The 13,018-nt window shown below is 45.3% G+C and overlaps 1 protein-coding gene across 1 annotated transcript; it reads right to left on the bottom strand.

Moving 5' to 3' along the window:
- Window positions 1-1,764: 1,764 nt before the first annotated feature.
- Window positions 1,765-2,353, bottom strand: LOC150024729 (uncharacterized). The gene is made up of 2 exons (XM_090296127.1): window positions 2,031-2,353; window positions 1,765-1,936 (listed from the first exon to the last, which is right to left on the bottom strand). The coding sequence occupies exons 1-2, from the start codon at window positions 2,351-2,353 to the stop codon at window positions 1,765-1,767; spliced, it is 495 nt and encodes a 164-aa protein (XP_090152253.1).
- Window positions 2,354-13,018: the final 10,665 nt, after the last annotated feature.

The following is a 13,018-nucleotide window of genomic DNA, read 5'->3' as shown; positions in this document are numbered from 1 at the left end:
CGCCAGTTCCAGTAGAGATCACACTCCCAAGTTAGCTATGCACTGGGCAGTACCATGCATAAGTAACTTAGCCAAAATGAGTGTAGAAGCAGCGCCAAGTCAGGGAGCCTCCAGATGATGGCACGTGTACAGTTGGATGCGAGCCACGTGTCCAAGTCTGTAACTTCCAGGAGAGAGAAAGCTACTAGGTATATAAGAGTTCTTAACAAACTTTCTGAGGTACGCACGTTCAGTTTATACACTTTACGCTTGCGAGTGATAGAGCTGACTGTGAGAGAGGATTTGCACGGTTCTTGTTCTCTTAGTTTTTGGTGATACCGTCACTGACTTGAGTGTTGGAGTGCGATCGGCCGCAGCGGCGCCGCTCTGTTTCTTTGCAGGTTCTTCAGGTAGATCCCGGAGAGGAACGGAAGTGAGAAGCGGTGCGCACGTCGATCCTTTGACGAGGCAGTTTCCAGCGTTCCGGTCAACAGGCAGGATTAGAAGCATTGTGAGAAGTTGACCAAAACAAGAGAAAAACAAAGATGGCAACTTCACACAATTAATTGTTCTCCAAATACTCACTCTAACTCCTTTGCTTTGTTTCAAGATTCTTATAGGTTGATATTTGATCCGGGAGGACACACCTTGACGAAGCAAGAGGTTGCTATCCGAGATCAAGTTAGCAAATCTGAGGATAGATCTTTTCCCGAAGGAGGAGATGATGGACACCATCCAGCCACAACAATCCCCCTCAAAAGCAAAAGCTTTGGATTTGAGGACAAATCCTTTTCAAGAGGGAGGGGATGATGGAGGAGGGCCCAAGCTCACCACACGATGAAAGCCAAGCCTCCAAGACTAGACGGTCTAGCCTATGATGAGGAGCGTCTAGACTCAAAAAGGAACGTCTAGCCCATGAAGAGGAGCGTCTAGGCCATGATGAGGAGCGGCTACATAAGGAGCGTCTAGGCCATGATGAGGATTCCTTCTAGACCGTCTAGCTTCACATACACATAGGTCAAAGCTACGGTTTTGGGAAGGGAAGACCTTTGTAATTGTTAGATAAAGGCCCATTAGGGGTGCTTAGTAATTAGAGTAGTGTAGAAAGCATATTTGTGTCAACATTCTAGAAAGACCATGGAGGGGGTGAGCATAAAAACTAGACACACCCCTCCCCATGTGCTCATTTGTGCACCCATGTGCCATGTGCACCCATGTGCTTCACATTTACATTTCATTTGGCTAGCATTAGGGTTGCATTATGGTCCTCCTTAGCTTATAAAAGGAGGAGCCTACACCTTGTATTTTCATGTTTAATTGAGTAAGGTTATGCTGCCATTTTTGTGCACAAGCTTTACTTCTCCTAGAAATCTAGGCTCTAAACTTCAATCCTTTCACCTTCTCCCTTGAGCTGGCCGAACCACTCAAACACCATACTCATCATGCACCTACAAGGCCAACACAACTCCTAGGAGGGTTTTGATCATCTCACCCATTGCTTCCGCACCTTATTTTCTACTTTGATTCAAGAAGAACACATGAAAATGCCATCATTCAAGTAGCGTTGATAGGGCGTCATCCAGGTTTCGCCTCCTTCAACTAGGCAAACTTGTATTGACTCTTCCCCTGGTAACGCGTATGTGCTTATTTTGGGCGTTTTCAGGGTTTCCTGAGCCAAAGACCGGTGACTTCTCTTAACACCTTCTGAGGTGCTTATCTGCTGGACTTCCGCTGTGACGTCTGTGGTAGTTCAAGGTATCCTCAGGGTCTCCTGTATGACTGTCCTTAATCTGCCCCCTTGCTTGAACTAGAGAGCTTTGCTAGCAAGTCAGCTCGGGCATTCTGTTCTCGAGGGACACGTACTAATTCGAACACCGCGAAAGTTTCCTTAAAAAATCTGGACATACTGTAGGTATGCGGCCATCTAGGGGTCCTTGGCCTGGTACTCCCCTGTAACCTGCCCCGTTACTATCAGGGAGTCATTATTCGCTATCAAACTCTTCGGCCCCATCTCCTTGGCTAGCAACATTCCAACTATCAGGGCCTCATACTCTGTCTGGTTATTGCTGGCCTTGAAAGCAAACCGCAAGGCCTGCTCGATGAGCAACCCATTTGGTCCTTCTAAGATGACACCAGCCCCACTCCCCTGTTGGTTAGAGGACCCATCTACGGAGAGGACCCACCTGAAATCTGCTCCTTCTTGGTGTGTGGCTGTTAAGGAGAGCTCTACCACAAAGTCAACATAAACCTGGCCTTTGATAGGGCCTCTGGGTTCGTACTGCACATCAAACTCTGATAGTTCCACCACCCAGCGCACCATTCGTCCTGCCATATCAGGCTTTTGTAAGACCTTGCGAATGGGCAGGTTTGTCATCACTATCACAGTGAAGATCTGGAAGAAGTGGTGAAGTGTTCGCACTGAAAATACTACTACCAAAGTTGCCTTCTCTATGGCCTGGTACCTCACCTCAGGCCCTTGCAGCACTTTACTCACGAAGTATATTGGTCTTTGTACCTGATCCTGCTCCTAGACTAGAATTGAACTGATCACCCGATCTGTGACTGCGAAGTACAATCGAAGCGGGGTGCCTGACTGTGACTTGCACAATATTGGGGGGCTGGCCAAGTACTCCTTCAATTTGAGGAACGACTCCTCACACTCCTTGGTCCAAATGAACCTACTATTTCTGTTGAGGCATTGGAAATAGGGGTGCCCCTTATCTCCCCTTGCTGACACGAATTTGGACAGAGCGGTCATCCGCCCTATCAACTGCTGCACTTCCTTCACCGAGATCGGGCTACGCATAGCTATGATTGCAGCGCATTTCTTAGGTTTCTACTCTATCCCACGCTCGGTAAATAGGAACCCTAAGAACTTGCCTGCCTCTACCCGAAACACACACTTTTCAGGGTTCAACTTCAGCCTGTATTTAGCTATTGTAGTAAATAGCTCTTCCAAATCAACGATGTGTTGGTCCTTCACCTGGGAGGTGATATGATTCCAATAGCACAATATGAATGATTCTTGACATTCTTAGGAATCATCTTGAGTTGGATATGAGATAGGCACTTTAAGATAGAATTGGATCAAGGTTCTATGATCAAGAACTCACCAAGACTAGTACCAAAACCCAAACTCATATGGAAGTTCCATGTATTGTCAAATTGAACCGAACAAAATGGAAGAAAAGGAAAAGGCATCGAACAAAAAGCACAAGAACAGAATTGCACCGAACAAAAAGGCTAGAAATAAAGAAGAAACAATGAAGAACAACAAAGAAGCAAATGAACCGAAGCAAAACACATTTGAGCTGAAAAATGCCGAACTGAAAAACAAAGGAAGCAAGCTAAGACATGAACATAAAAAGAGAAGAAAGGAAGGAGAAGAGAAAGCTCATGAAGATGGAGGAATGGTTGGATGATCACGCCACTTAGAGGATGATGACTCCAAGATGAGTGTGCAAGCCGCCACTTGAGGTAACCATAGAGCTCTCAAGATAAGACTAAGTGAGGAAGGCACAAAGCTCTCCAATTCTCTCAAAAATTGAGTATAGTTTCTCTAATCAAAATTCAGATCTCCCCAAACTCATATGGAAGTTCCATGTATTGTCAAATTGAACCGAACAAAATGGAAGAAAAGGAAAAGGCACCGAACAAAAAGCACAAGAACAGAATTGCACCGAACAAAAAGGCTAGAAATGAAGAAGAAACAATGAAGAACAACAAAGAAGCAAATGAACCGAAGCAAAACACATTTGAGCTGAAAAATGCCGAACTGAAAAACAAAGGAAGCAAGCTAAGACATGAACATAAAAAGAGAAGAAAGGAAGGAGAAGAGAAAGCTCATGAAGATGGAGGAATGGTTGGATGATCACGCCACTTAGAGGATGATGACTCCAAGATGAGTGTGCAAGCCGCCACTTGAGGTAACCATAGAGCTCTCAAGATAAGACTAAGTGAGGAAGGCACAAAGCTCTCCAATTCTCTCAAAAATTGAGTATAGTTTCTCTAATCAAAATTCAGATCTCCCCAAACTCATATGGAAGTTCCATGTATTGTCAAATTGAACCGAACAAAATGGAAGAAAAGGAAAAGGCACCGAACAAAAAACACAAGAACAGAATTGCACCGAACAAAAAGGCTAGAAATGAAGAAGAAACAATGAAGAACAACAAAGAAGCAAATGAACCGAAGCAAAACACATTTGAGCTGAAAAATGCCGAACTGAAAAACAAAGGAAGCAAGCTAAGACATGAACATAAAAAGAGAAGAAAGGAAGGAGAAGAGAAAGCTCATGAAGATGGAGGAATGGTTGGATGATCACGCCACTTAGAGGATGATGACTCCAAGATGAGTGTGCAAGCCGCCACTTGAGGTAACCATAGAGCTCTCAAGATAAGACTAAGTGAGGAAGGCACAAAGCTCTCCAATTCTCTCAAAAATTGAGTATAGTTTCTCTAATCAAAATTCAGATCTCCCCAAACTCATATGGAAGTTCCATGTATTGTCAAATTGAACCGAAAAAAATGGAAGAAAAGGAAAAGGCACCGAACAAAAAGCACAAGAACAGAATTGCACCGAACAAAAAGGCTAGAAATGAAGAAGAAACAATGAAGAACAACAAAGAAGCAAATGAACCGAAGCAAAACACATTTGAGCTGAAAAATGCCGAACTGAAAAACAAAGGAAGCAAGCTAAGACATGAACATAAAAAGAGAAGAAAGGAAGGAGAAGAGAAAGCTCATGAAGATGGAGGAATGGTTGGATGATCACGCCACTTAGAGGATGATGACTCCAAGATGAGTGTGCAAGCCGCCACTTGAGGTAACCATAGAGCTCTCAAGATAAGACTAAGTGAGGAAGGCACAAAGCTCTCCAATTCTCTCAAAAATTGAGTATAGTTTCTCTAATCAAAATTCAGCTCTCCAATTCTCTCAAAAATTGAGTATAGTTTCTCTAATCAAAATTCAGATCTCCCCAAAAATACAAAGGCAGCACCTTAATTTATAGCCTAGAGGTACTGAAATGCAAAGCAAATTAAATTCAAAATTCCCCCTAAATACATGAAAGTGGCGCCAAGCATGAGGAAGGTGTGACCTCCTCTCTCACTTTGGCACCTCCCTATTACTCCTACACCTCTCTACTAACGCACCCCCCCTAAGACTCCTAACTAAAGACATAAAGATGCTTTAACAAAAGAGGTTTCTAATGTTTCCCTCTAAGCACCTTCAAACAAAGAAATTACAAAAAGAGAAAATAAACGTCCATTAGCTCCTAAAGCTTTGAACATGCTCCTTGTAAGGATTTGAGGTTGGCTTTGAACTCCATGAGCGTCCTCTATTTGAGCCTCAATCTCTTCTTGCTCTTGATGATTGGCCTCCATGTCCACTTGAGCTTGATCTCCATCATACTCCCCGAGTTGGTGAGAATTCGACCACGAATTCTGGAGACCTACAAAAAAAGGAGTTAGATCACTGATATTAAAAGTATGACTACCTAAGAATGTATCAGGCATATCTAGCTCATAAGCATTGTCAGCTTTTCTCCTTTTATTGGCAAGTTCAGCATACTTGCCAACCTTCTTCTCAATTCTCTTCTTGATGTCTTTATGCAAAGTTTTCATAAAAGAAGTCTTTTCATCCCCATCTTTGCATAAGACATCTCCAAGAATGGGAATAGGAAGAAGATCAAGAGGTGTTAAGGGGTTAAAAACCCATAGACAACCTCAAAAAGAGAATGTGAGGTGGTAGAATTTACTACACGGTTATATGCAAACTCAACATGGGGTAGTAAATTCTCCCACACTCTAGGATTCCCCGAAATGAAACATCTCAATAGTTGTCCCAAAGTTCTATTCACCACCTCGGTTTGACCATCAGTTTGTGGGTGGCAAGTGGTAGAAAATAAAAGTTTAGTTCCAAGCTTGCCCCACAAGGTCTTCCAAAAGTGACTTAAGAACTTGGGATCTCTATCAGACACTATAGATCTAGGGATCCCATGCAAGCGAACCACTTCTTGAAAGAAGAGGTTTGCAATATGACATGCATCATCCACTTTGTGGCAAGGAATAAAGTGAGCCATCTTTGAAAAACGATCCACTACCACAAAAATGGAGTCCTTTCCCTTTGATGTCTTGGGTAATCCTAAGATGAAATCCATAGATATATCAACCCAAGGCATTGAAGGGATAGGAAGAGGAGTATATAAACCATGGGGATGCATCTTAGATTTAGCTTTGCGACAAGCTATGCATTTATCACACAAACTATGAACATGTTTATGCATATAAGGCCAAAAGAAATGTTCATGCAACATATCCAAAGTTTTAGCAACCCCAAAGTGACCCATTAAACCCCTCTCATGAGCTTCTCTAACAAGAGATAATCTAATAGAGCTTTGAGGCACACAAAGACGTTTTCCTTTAAAAAGAAAGCCATCTTGTATAAAAAAATCTTTGTGTCCTCCCTTAAGACACTCTTGATAGATGAGAGAAAAATCAAGGTCATCATGATAAAGTTCCTTAATGTGATCAAAGCCAAGATATTGAGAACTTAAAAGATTTAGCAAAGTATATCTTCTAGAAAGTGCATCCGCCACAATGTTTACTTTGCCTTGCTTATGTTTGATCACATAAGGAAATTGCTCAATGAATTCCACCCACTTAGCATGCCTCTTGTTAAGCTTGTTTTGGCTTTTCAAATACTTAAGAGATTCATGATCACTATGTATCACAAACTCTTTAGGAAAAAGATAGTGTTGCCAAGTAAAGAAAGCCCTAACAAGTGCATATAATTCTTTATCATAAGTGGAATAATTGAGATGACTTCCCTTTAATTTCTCACTAGAATAAGCTATGGGGTGGCCCTCTTGAAGGAGGACAGCCCCAATGCCTATACTAGAAGCATCACACTCAATCTCAAATGTTTTAGTGAAATTAGGAAGGGCTAAGATGGGAGCATTAGTCAATTTTTCTTTCAAAGTTTCAAAAGCTTTTTGTTGTGCTTCTCCCCATTGAAAAAACCACATCCTTTTTCACTATATCATTGAGAGGTGCGGCAAAGGTACCAAAGTTTGGTACAAATCTTTTATAGAAAGAAGAAGTCCATGGAAACTTCGGACTTCATTCAAAGATTTCGGTGTAGGCCAATTTTGAATGGCCATCACCTTTGTTTTGTCCACATGGACCCCTTTGCTACTCACAACAAACCCTAGGAATTCTATATGATCAAGTGCAAACATACATTTAGCAAGATTAGCATACAAATTTTCCTTCCTAAGGGTTTCTAAAACTTTCCTAACATGCATTCTATGATCATTCAAAGATAAGCTATAAATGAGAATATCATCAAAGTAAACAATAACTAACCACTCATACAAACCAAAGTTGGTCTTAAAAGCCGTCTTCCATTCATCACCCGGTTTGATACGGATTTGATTGTAGCCGCTTTTAAGATCAATCTTTGAAAAGATTTTTGAACCATGCAATTCATCCAACAAATCATCAAGCCTAGGTATGAGATGCCTATACTTAATTGTAATGTTATTGATGGCCCTACAATCCGAACACATTCGCCATGTGCCATCCTTTTTAGGCACTAAGATGATAGGCATAGCACAAGGACTCATGCTATCTTGAACCCACCCTTTTTCAATCAAAGCCTCAACTTGTTGGCGAATTTCCTTGGTTTCACTTGGATTGGTCCTATATGCTGGACGGTTTGGTAAAGAAGAGCCCGGTATCAAATCAATTTGGTGCTCAATCCCTCTCAAAGGTGGAAGTCCTTTTGGAGGATCTTGAAACACATCTTGAAACTCTTCTACCAAATTTTCCAAACAATGAGGACTATCAACAAGTGGTTCTATCTTAAGAGTTCTAGGGATGGCTAAGAAAAGAGGATGATGAGCCAGTATTTCCCTTTGAATCTCATGCCTAGACACAAGGAGTGTAGGCTTAGAACTCTTATCTTTTTTATCTTTTTCATTCTCCCTCTTTTTTTTCATGATGATTTGGTCCTCATGGACTTCTCTAGGAGAGGGAGATTTTAAAGTAACCTTGTGACCATGGAAATCAAAAGAAAGTTTGTTGGTAAAGCCATCATGAAAAATTTTTCTATCAAATTGCCAAGGCCTTCTCAAAAGAACATGTGTAGCTTCCATGGGTACAACATCACATAATACCTCATCTTTGTATTTTCCAATAGAGAAATGGATGAGGACTTGTTTATTCACAACAATTTCTCCTACTTCACTAAGCCATTGCAATTTGTAGGGCTTTGTATGAGAGATAGTAGGCAATCCAAGTTTATCTACTACTCTTGTACTAGCCACATTAGCACTACCCCCATCCACTATCAAAGAACAAATGTAGTTTTGAATAAGACATCTTGTATGGAAAATATTTTCCCTTTGACTTTCATCAAAAGGTTGTGAAACTTGTCCAAGAAGTCTTCTCACAACTAATAAATCTCCTTCAAGTGGACTCTCACTCTCATTCTCACTAGACGCCCTAGATGGTGAAGAATGCCTAGGTGAATCCGAATCATGCTCACTCATAACATTGCCATTATGCACAAACATATTCCTTTTAGAAGGACAATTAGCCGCAATGTGACCATAACCCACACACTTAAAGCATTTCTTACTAGACGATTTAATTGGGGATTTAGGCCTAGAAGTAGATGGCTTAGGTTCCTTAGGTTTGAAAGAAGAATCTTTAGAAGGAAATTTTGAAAAAGACGTTTTGTTCCTCCAAGAATTGTTGTAGTAACCATCATTGGGAGCATTTTTGAAAGAATTTTTCTTAGCAAGTTGGGCTACCACCTTCATTGCAAGATGAACTAAAGAACCCAATGATGAATACTCTTGTAACTCAACAACATCTTGAATATCCTTCCCTAGACCACTCACAAACCTAGCAATCATAGCTTTCTCACTGATCCGATCGGTCATCGGTAGTCGATGACGTCAGCATCAGAGAACCACGTGGACCACTCGCAGGGTGACACGTGGACCAGGTGGCAGAGAGGTCAGGGGGACGATCGCCAAGAAAGGTGATCGGTGGTCAGTAACCAAGTGACCACCAACAGATCAGGCGGCAGAGAGGTCGGGGGACGGAGTATCCAGAATGGTGATCGGTGGTCAGTAGCCAAGTGGCCACCAACAGACCAGTTCTCAGACTAACGCCTGAAGGCAGAACGCGAGAAACAGATAAACACTGATCAGTCATCGGGGTATTGTCATCGGGGTCTCGTGTTACACGCAGTTAAACTGGGAATGAGGTTCCCAGCGAGAGCGTTACACATGGATCTCGCATGAGCACACCTCAGGGAATCATGCACGAGAGTGGCCTGAGGGAACTAGTAAACCAGTCAGTGGTTGGTGATTCCCTCAACCCATTACGTGCATGGCATCGTGAAGGGTAAGCTGTATACGCAGAGAGCAACGTTTGGTGAGTGTGCCTAGACCAGCCACACCCGACGTTCTCCCAAGAGTATGCGATCTGCCCAGATAAGAGAAACATCCTAAGTTACTCCGCAAGGGCGTAACTTAGGCACACAAAGAGAAGCGCTAGAGCCCTTCCAGTAAGTGACACGTGTGTGGTTAGATGTGAGTTGCAGGCCTCCACGTGTCATCATCTGAGAGGGGTGCGGTCCAGACAAAAGAGCACTCCGTACCACTAAAGGTACAGACAGGCGCAGCCAAGCGCAGAGACGCGCAGACATGCACAGACTCTCACGCTCCCCACTGCTGATTCTGAAGGTACGCTTTCTTTGAAAAGCATAACAGGGTTCTGACACATGCCAGAAAAGCATAACAGAATTCTGCTATGCCCAGAAGCAGGGAAAGAGAGATAAAACAGAGAATCAGGGGAGAGTGAGGGAGAGACGAAAACGGAGTGCAAGAGTTCTTACACACACTACTAGTTTTCTAGTCTTTGGTGGTTCTGTGGACTAACTTGATCGTCGGAGTGCAAACGACCGCTAGAGGCGCCGTCTGTGTGTTTTGCAGGTCACGTTTGGAGAGGCAAGAGAAGGTTCTGAGGGTGATTCTGCAGAAGACGCAGTCGCGTAGACAGGGCAGAGAGTGCTACGAAGCGATTCCTCCACGTCCGAGTTGCCGGCAGGATCATTTGGCGCCCACCGTGGGGCACGAGTGAATCGTTGTCCCATATATACCACAGTTTTAAAGACTTACTAGAGTTTTTATCAGTTTCCTTGATAGAGAAGGATGCCTAGAAACAGACAACCATCGCCTGCGCCATCCGCTGACGAAGGAGCTGTGACAATGGCGCAGGTCCTGGAAATGGTGCGCACGCTGCAGGATAACGCCGCAGCGTCAAAGGTTGAACAAGAGAGGATGCAGACAGAGTTAGCTGCGTCACAAAACAGGAACGACGAGCTGAATCGCGTCAACGAGGAGTTGAGAAGGACGCTGCAGGCGCAGAGGGAACACATGGTTGACGAAAGGGTGTCTAGGCAGCCCTCACCTCCAAGAGCGTTCCCCATGCCATTCTCCCCTGAAATCATGGGAACCACGGTGCCTCCCAACCTGGTGGGGGTAAAGGCGTCGTTCAAGGGGGTAGAAGACCCGGAGGCGCATCTGACGGCATTCCACACCCAGATGATGTTGTCTGGGGGCTCAGACGCTGTGTACTGCAAAATGTTCATGAGCACATTGAGCGGAATCGCCATGGAGTGGTTCGTGAGTTTACCAGAAGGGCATATCACGTCTTTCTCTCAGTTCTCGAAGCTCTTCACTGAGCAATACATCGTCAACAAGGCACCTGCAGTGGTGTCCTACGATCTGTTCGATGTGCGCCAATACCAGGGGGAGTCGCTGAAGGACTACCTCAACCGTTTTGGGGCATAAGTGGTGAGATTGCCCAGCAAAGATGAAGATATGCTGGTCCACGCGTTTAAGAAGGGAGTGCTGCCTGGCCCCATCAGCGAATCTCTCATTAGGAGCCATCCAGCACCTTTGCAGAGATCCGACGACGTGCGGTGGCACACATAGTGGCAGAAACAGAGGTTTCTGAGAAGAGAGGAAGTGCTGCACCACCAAGACCGCGTGGAGGGCAAGGAAAGCCACAGCGAGCAAGGGTGCATGAGGCCAAGGAGGGGAAGACGGTGCGGGAAAAACCTCGTCCCTATGCACCAGGCAAAGACCAGGGCAGGGGGCGTGCAAGGGAGAATAATGCACCCTCGAGGTACAACTTCATGGTAGGATTGGCGGATCTCATCGCCCTTCCTGCTGTAGCAGCAAGAGTGGTGTGAGTTTCATCAGGCTTTTGGCCATACACTTCATTCTTGTTTGGCCCTGGGACACCAATTGGCAGAGTTGGTGAAGTCTGGTTTCCTAGCAGATTACCTGCGTGAGCCACAGGGTGATCGCGCGTCAGGATCCCAGACTGGAGAACAGCAGCATGAAGTCCCTGTGCATGGGGAAGTGCAGACGATCGCGGGAGGCTTCTCGGGTGGGGGATGCACAGCTTCACAGAGAAGGAGATACGCTCGATCAGTAATGGCGGTAGATGCGGTAAATGAGAGTCATTACCCCGAAGTGGACATCATCTTCAGGAAAGCTGATCTACGGGACGTTGTCCCACACGACAACGACCCTGTGGTCATTTCTCTCATCACTGCGGGAAGGCGAGTGGACCGAGTACTCGTAGATCAAGGAAGTTCGGCAGACGTCATGTTCTGGCCAACATTCAACAAGTTACAGTTATCCCCTGACCAGCTAAGACCGTATACTGGTTGTCTGTACGGTTTTGCAGGGGATCAGGTAGAGGTGCGGGGATACATCGAGCTAAGGACAACGTTCACTGACGGAACGACAGCCCGCACTGAAAAGATAAAGTACCTGGTGGTGAATGCCCCTTCTGCGTATAACGTTTTGTTGGGTAGGCCAACACTCAATAGGTTGGGCGCAATACCATCAACGAGGCACATGAAGTTGAAGCTGCCGTCGATGGAGGGAACCGTGATAACCATCAGGTCAGATCAGGCTGAGGCAAGACGCTGTTATGAGAATAGCTTGAAGCAAAAGAGAAGTGTGTGCCACGTCACCACAAAACCACCACCAGGCGTGCGCGAAGAGCGATTGGTGGTCAGGGAGACACAGGGCGCTCAGAGGATGGAGGATGCTGCGGTGGGGGGCTTCCAGGTAGCCCAAGTCGAAGAAGAAGAGGAAGGCGCGATCACTCCTCGCGAGTCAGGGATCGCGAGGGCGGTCATCGCCAGCGAGAGAAGGCCCCACCCTTGAGGGATGGGTCGAAGTGGACGTCAGGGGAAGAAAGTTCAAGTTAGGGGGATCCCTCGCTGAAGAAGAGCGAATGCTGATCATGGGTGTGATTGAGAAGCACATGAATGCCTTTGCATGGTCAGCATCCGACATGCCAGGAATCGACCCCGATTTCCTCTGCCATCGTCTGTCGATGGACCCCATGGTTCGACCTGTGCGTCAGAGGCGAAGGAAGTTCAACGAGGAGAAGAGGAAGGTGATCCACGACGAAGCGCAGAAGCTCCTTGCCGCAGGGCATATCAGAGAAATCCAGTACCCCGAGTGGCTAGCGAATGTGGTACTGGTTCAGAAGGCAAGCGGCAAGTGGAGAATGTGCGTGGACTTCACTGACCTCAACAAGGCGTGTCCCAAGGATTCTTACCCCTTACCCAGTATAGACGCTCTAGTCGATAGCGCATCGGGGGGAAAGCTACTCAGCTTCTTGGACGCTTTCTCGGGGTATAACCAGATCAGGATGCACCCAATGGATGAATGCAAGACTGCGTTTATGACGGAACGGTCTTGCTATTGCTACAAGGTCATGCCATTCGGGTTAAAGAATGCGGGGGCTACCTACCAGCGGCTCATGGATAGGGTGCTCTCGCCCATGTTGGGAAGGAACGTGCACGCCTATGTAGATGACATGGTGGTTACGTCCCAAGAGAAGAAGCATCATGCGGCTGATCTGGAAGAGCTATTCACCACCATTGCCAAGTACAGGCTGAAGCTCAACCCTGAGAAATGCATTTTCGGTGTG

The sequence above is a fragment of the Phaseolus vulgaris genome, chromosome 10 (genome assembly GCF_051622355.1).
Source record: "Phaseolus vulgaris cultivar YP4 chromosome 10, ASM5162235v1, whole genome shotgun sequence".
In the NCBI taxonomy this organism is placed as follows: domain Eukaryota; kingdom Viridiplantae; phylum Streptophyta; class Magnoliopsida; order Fabales; family Fabaceae; genus Phaseolus; species Phaseolus vulgaris.
Note: the sequence above shows the minus strand (reverse complement) of the source record. Positions and strands in the feature narration are given on the sequence as shown.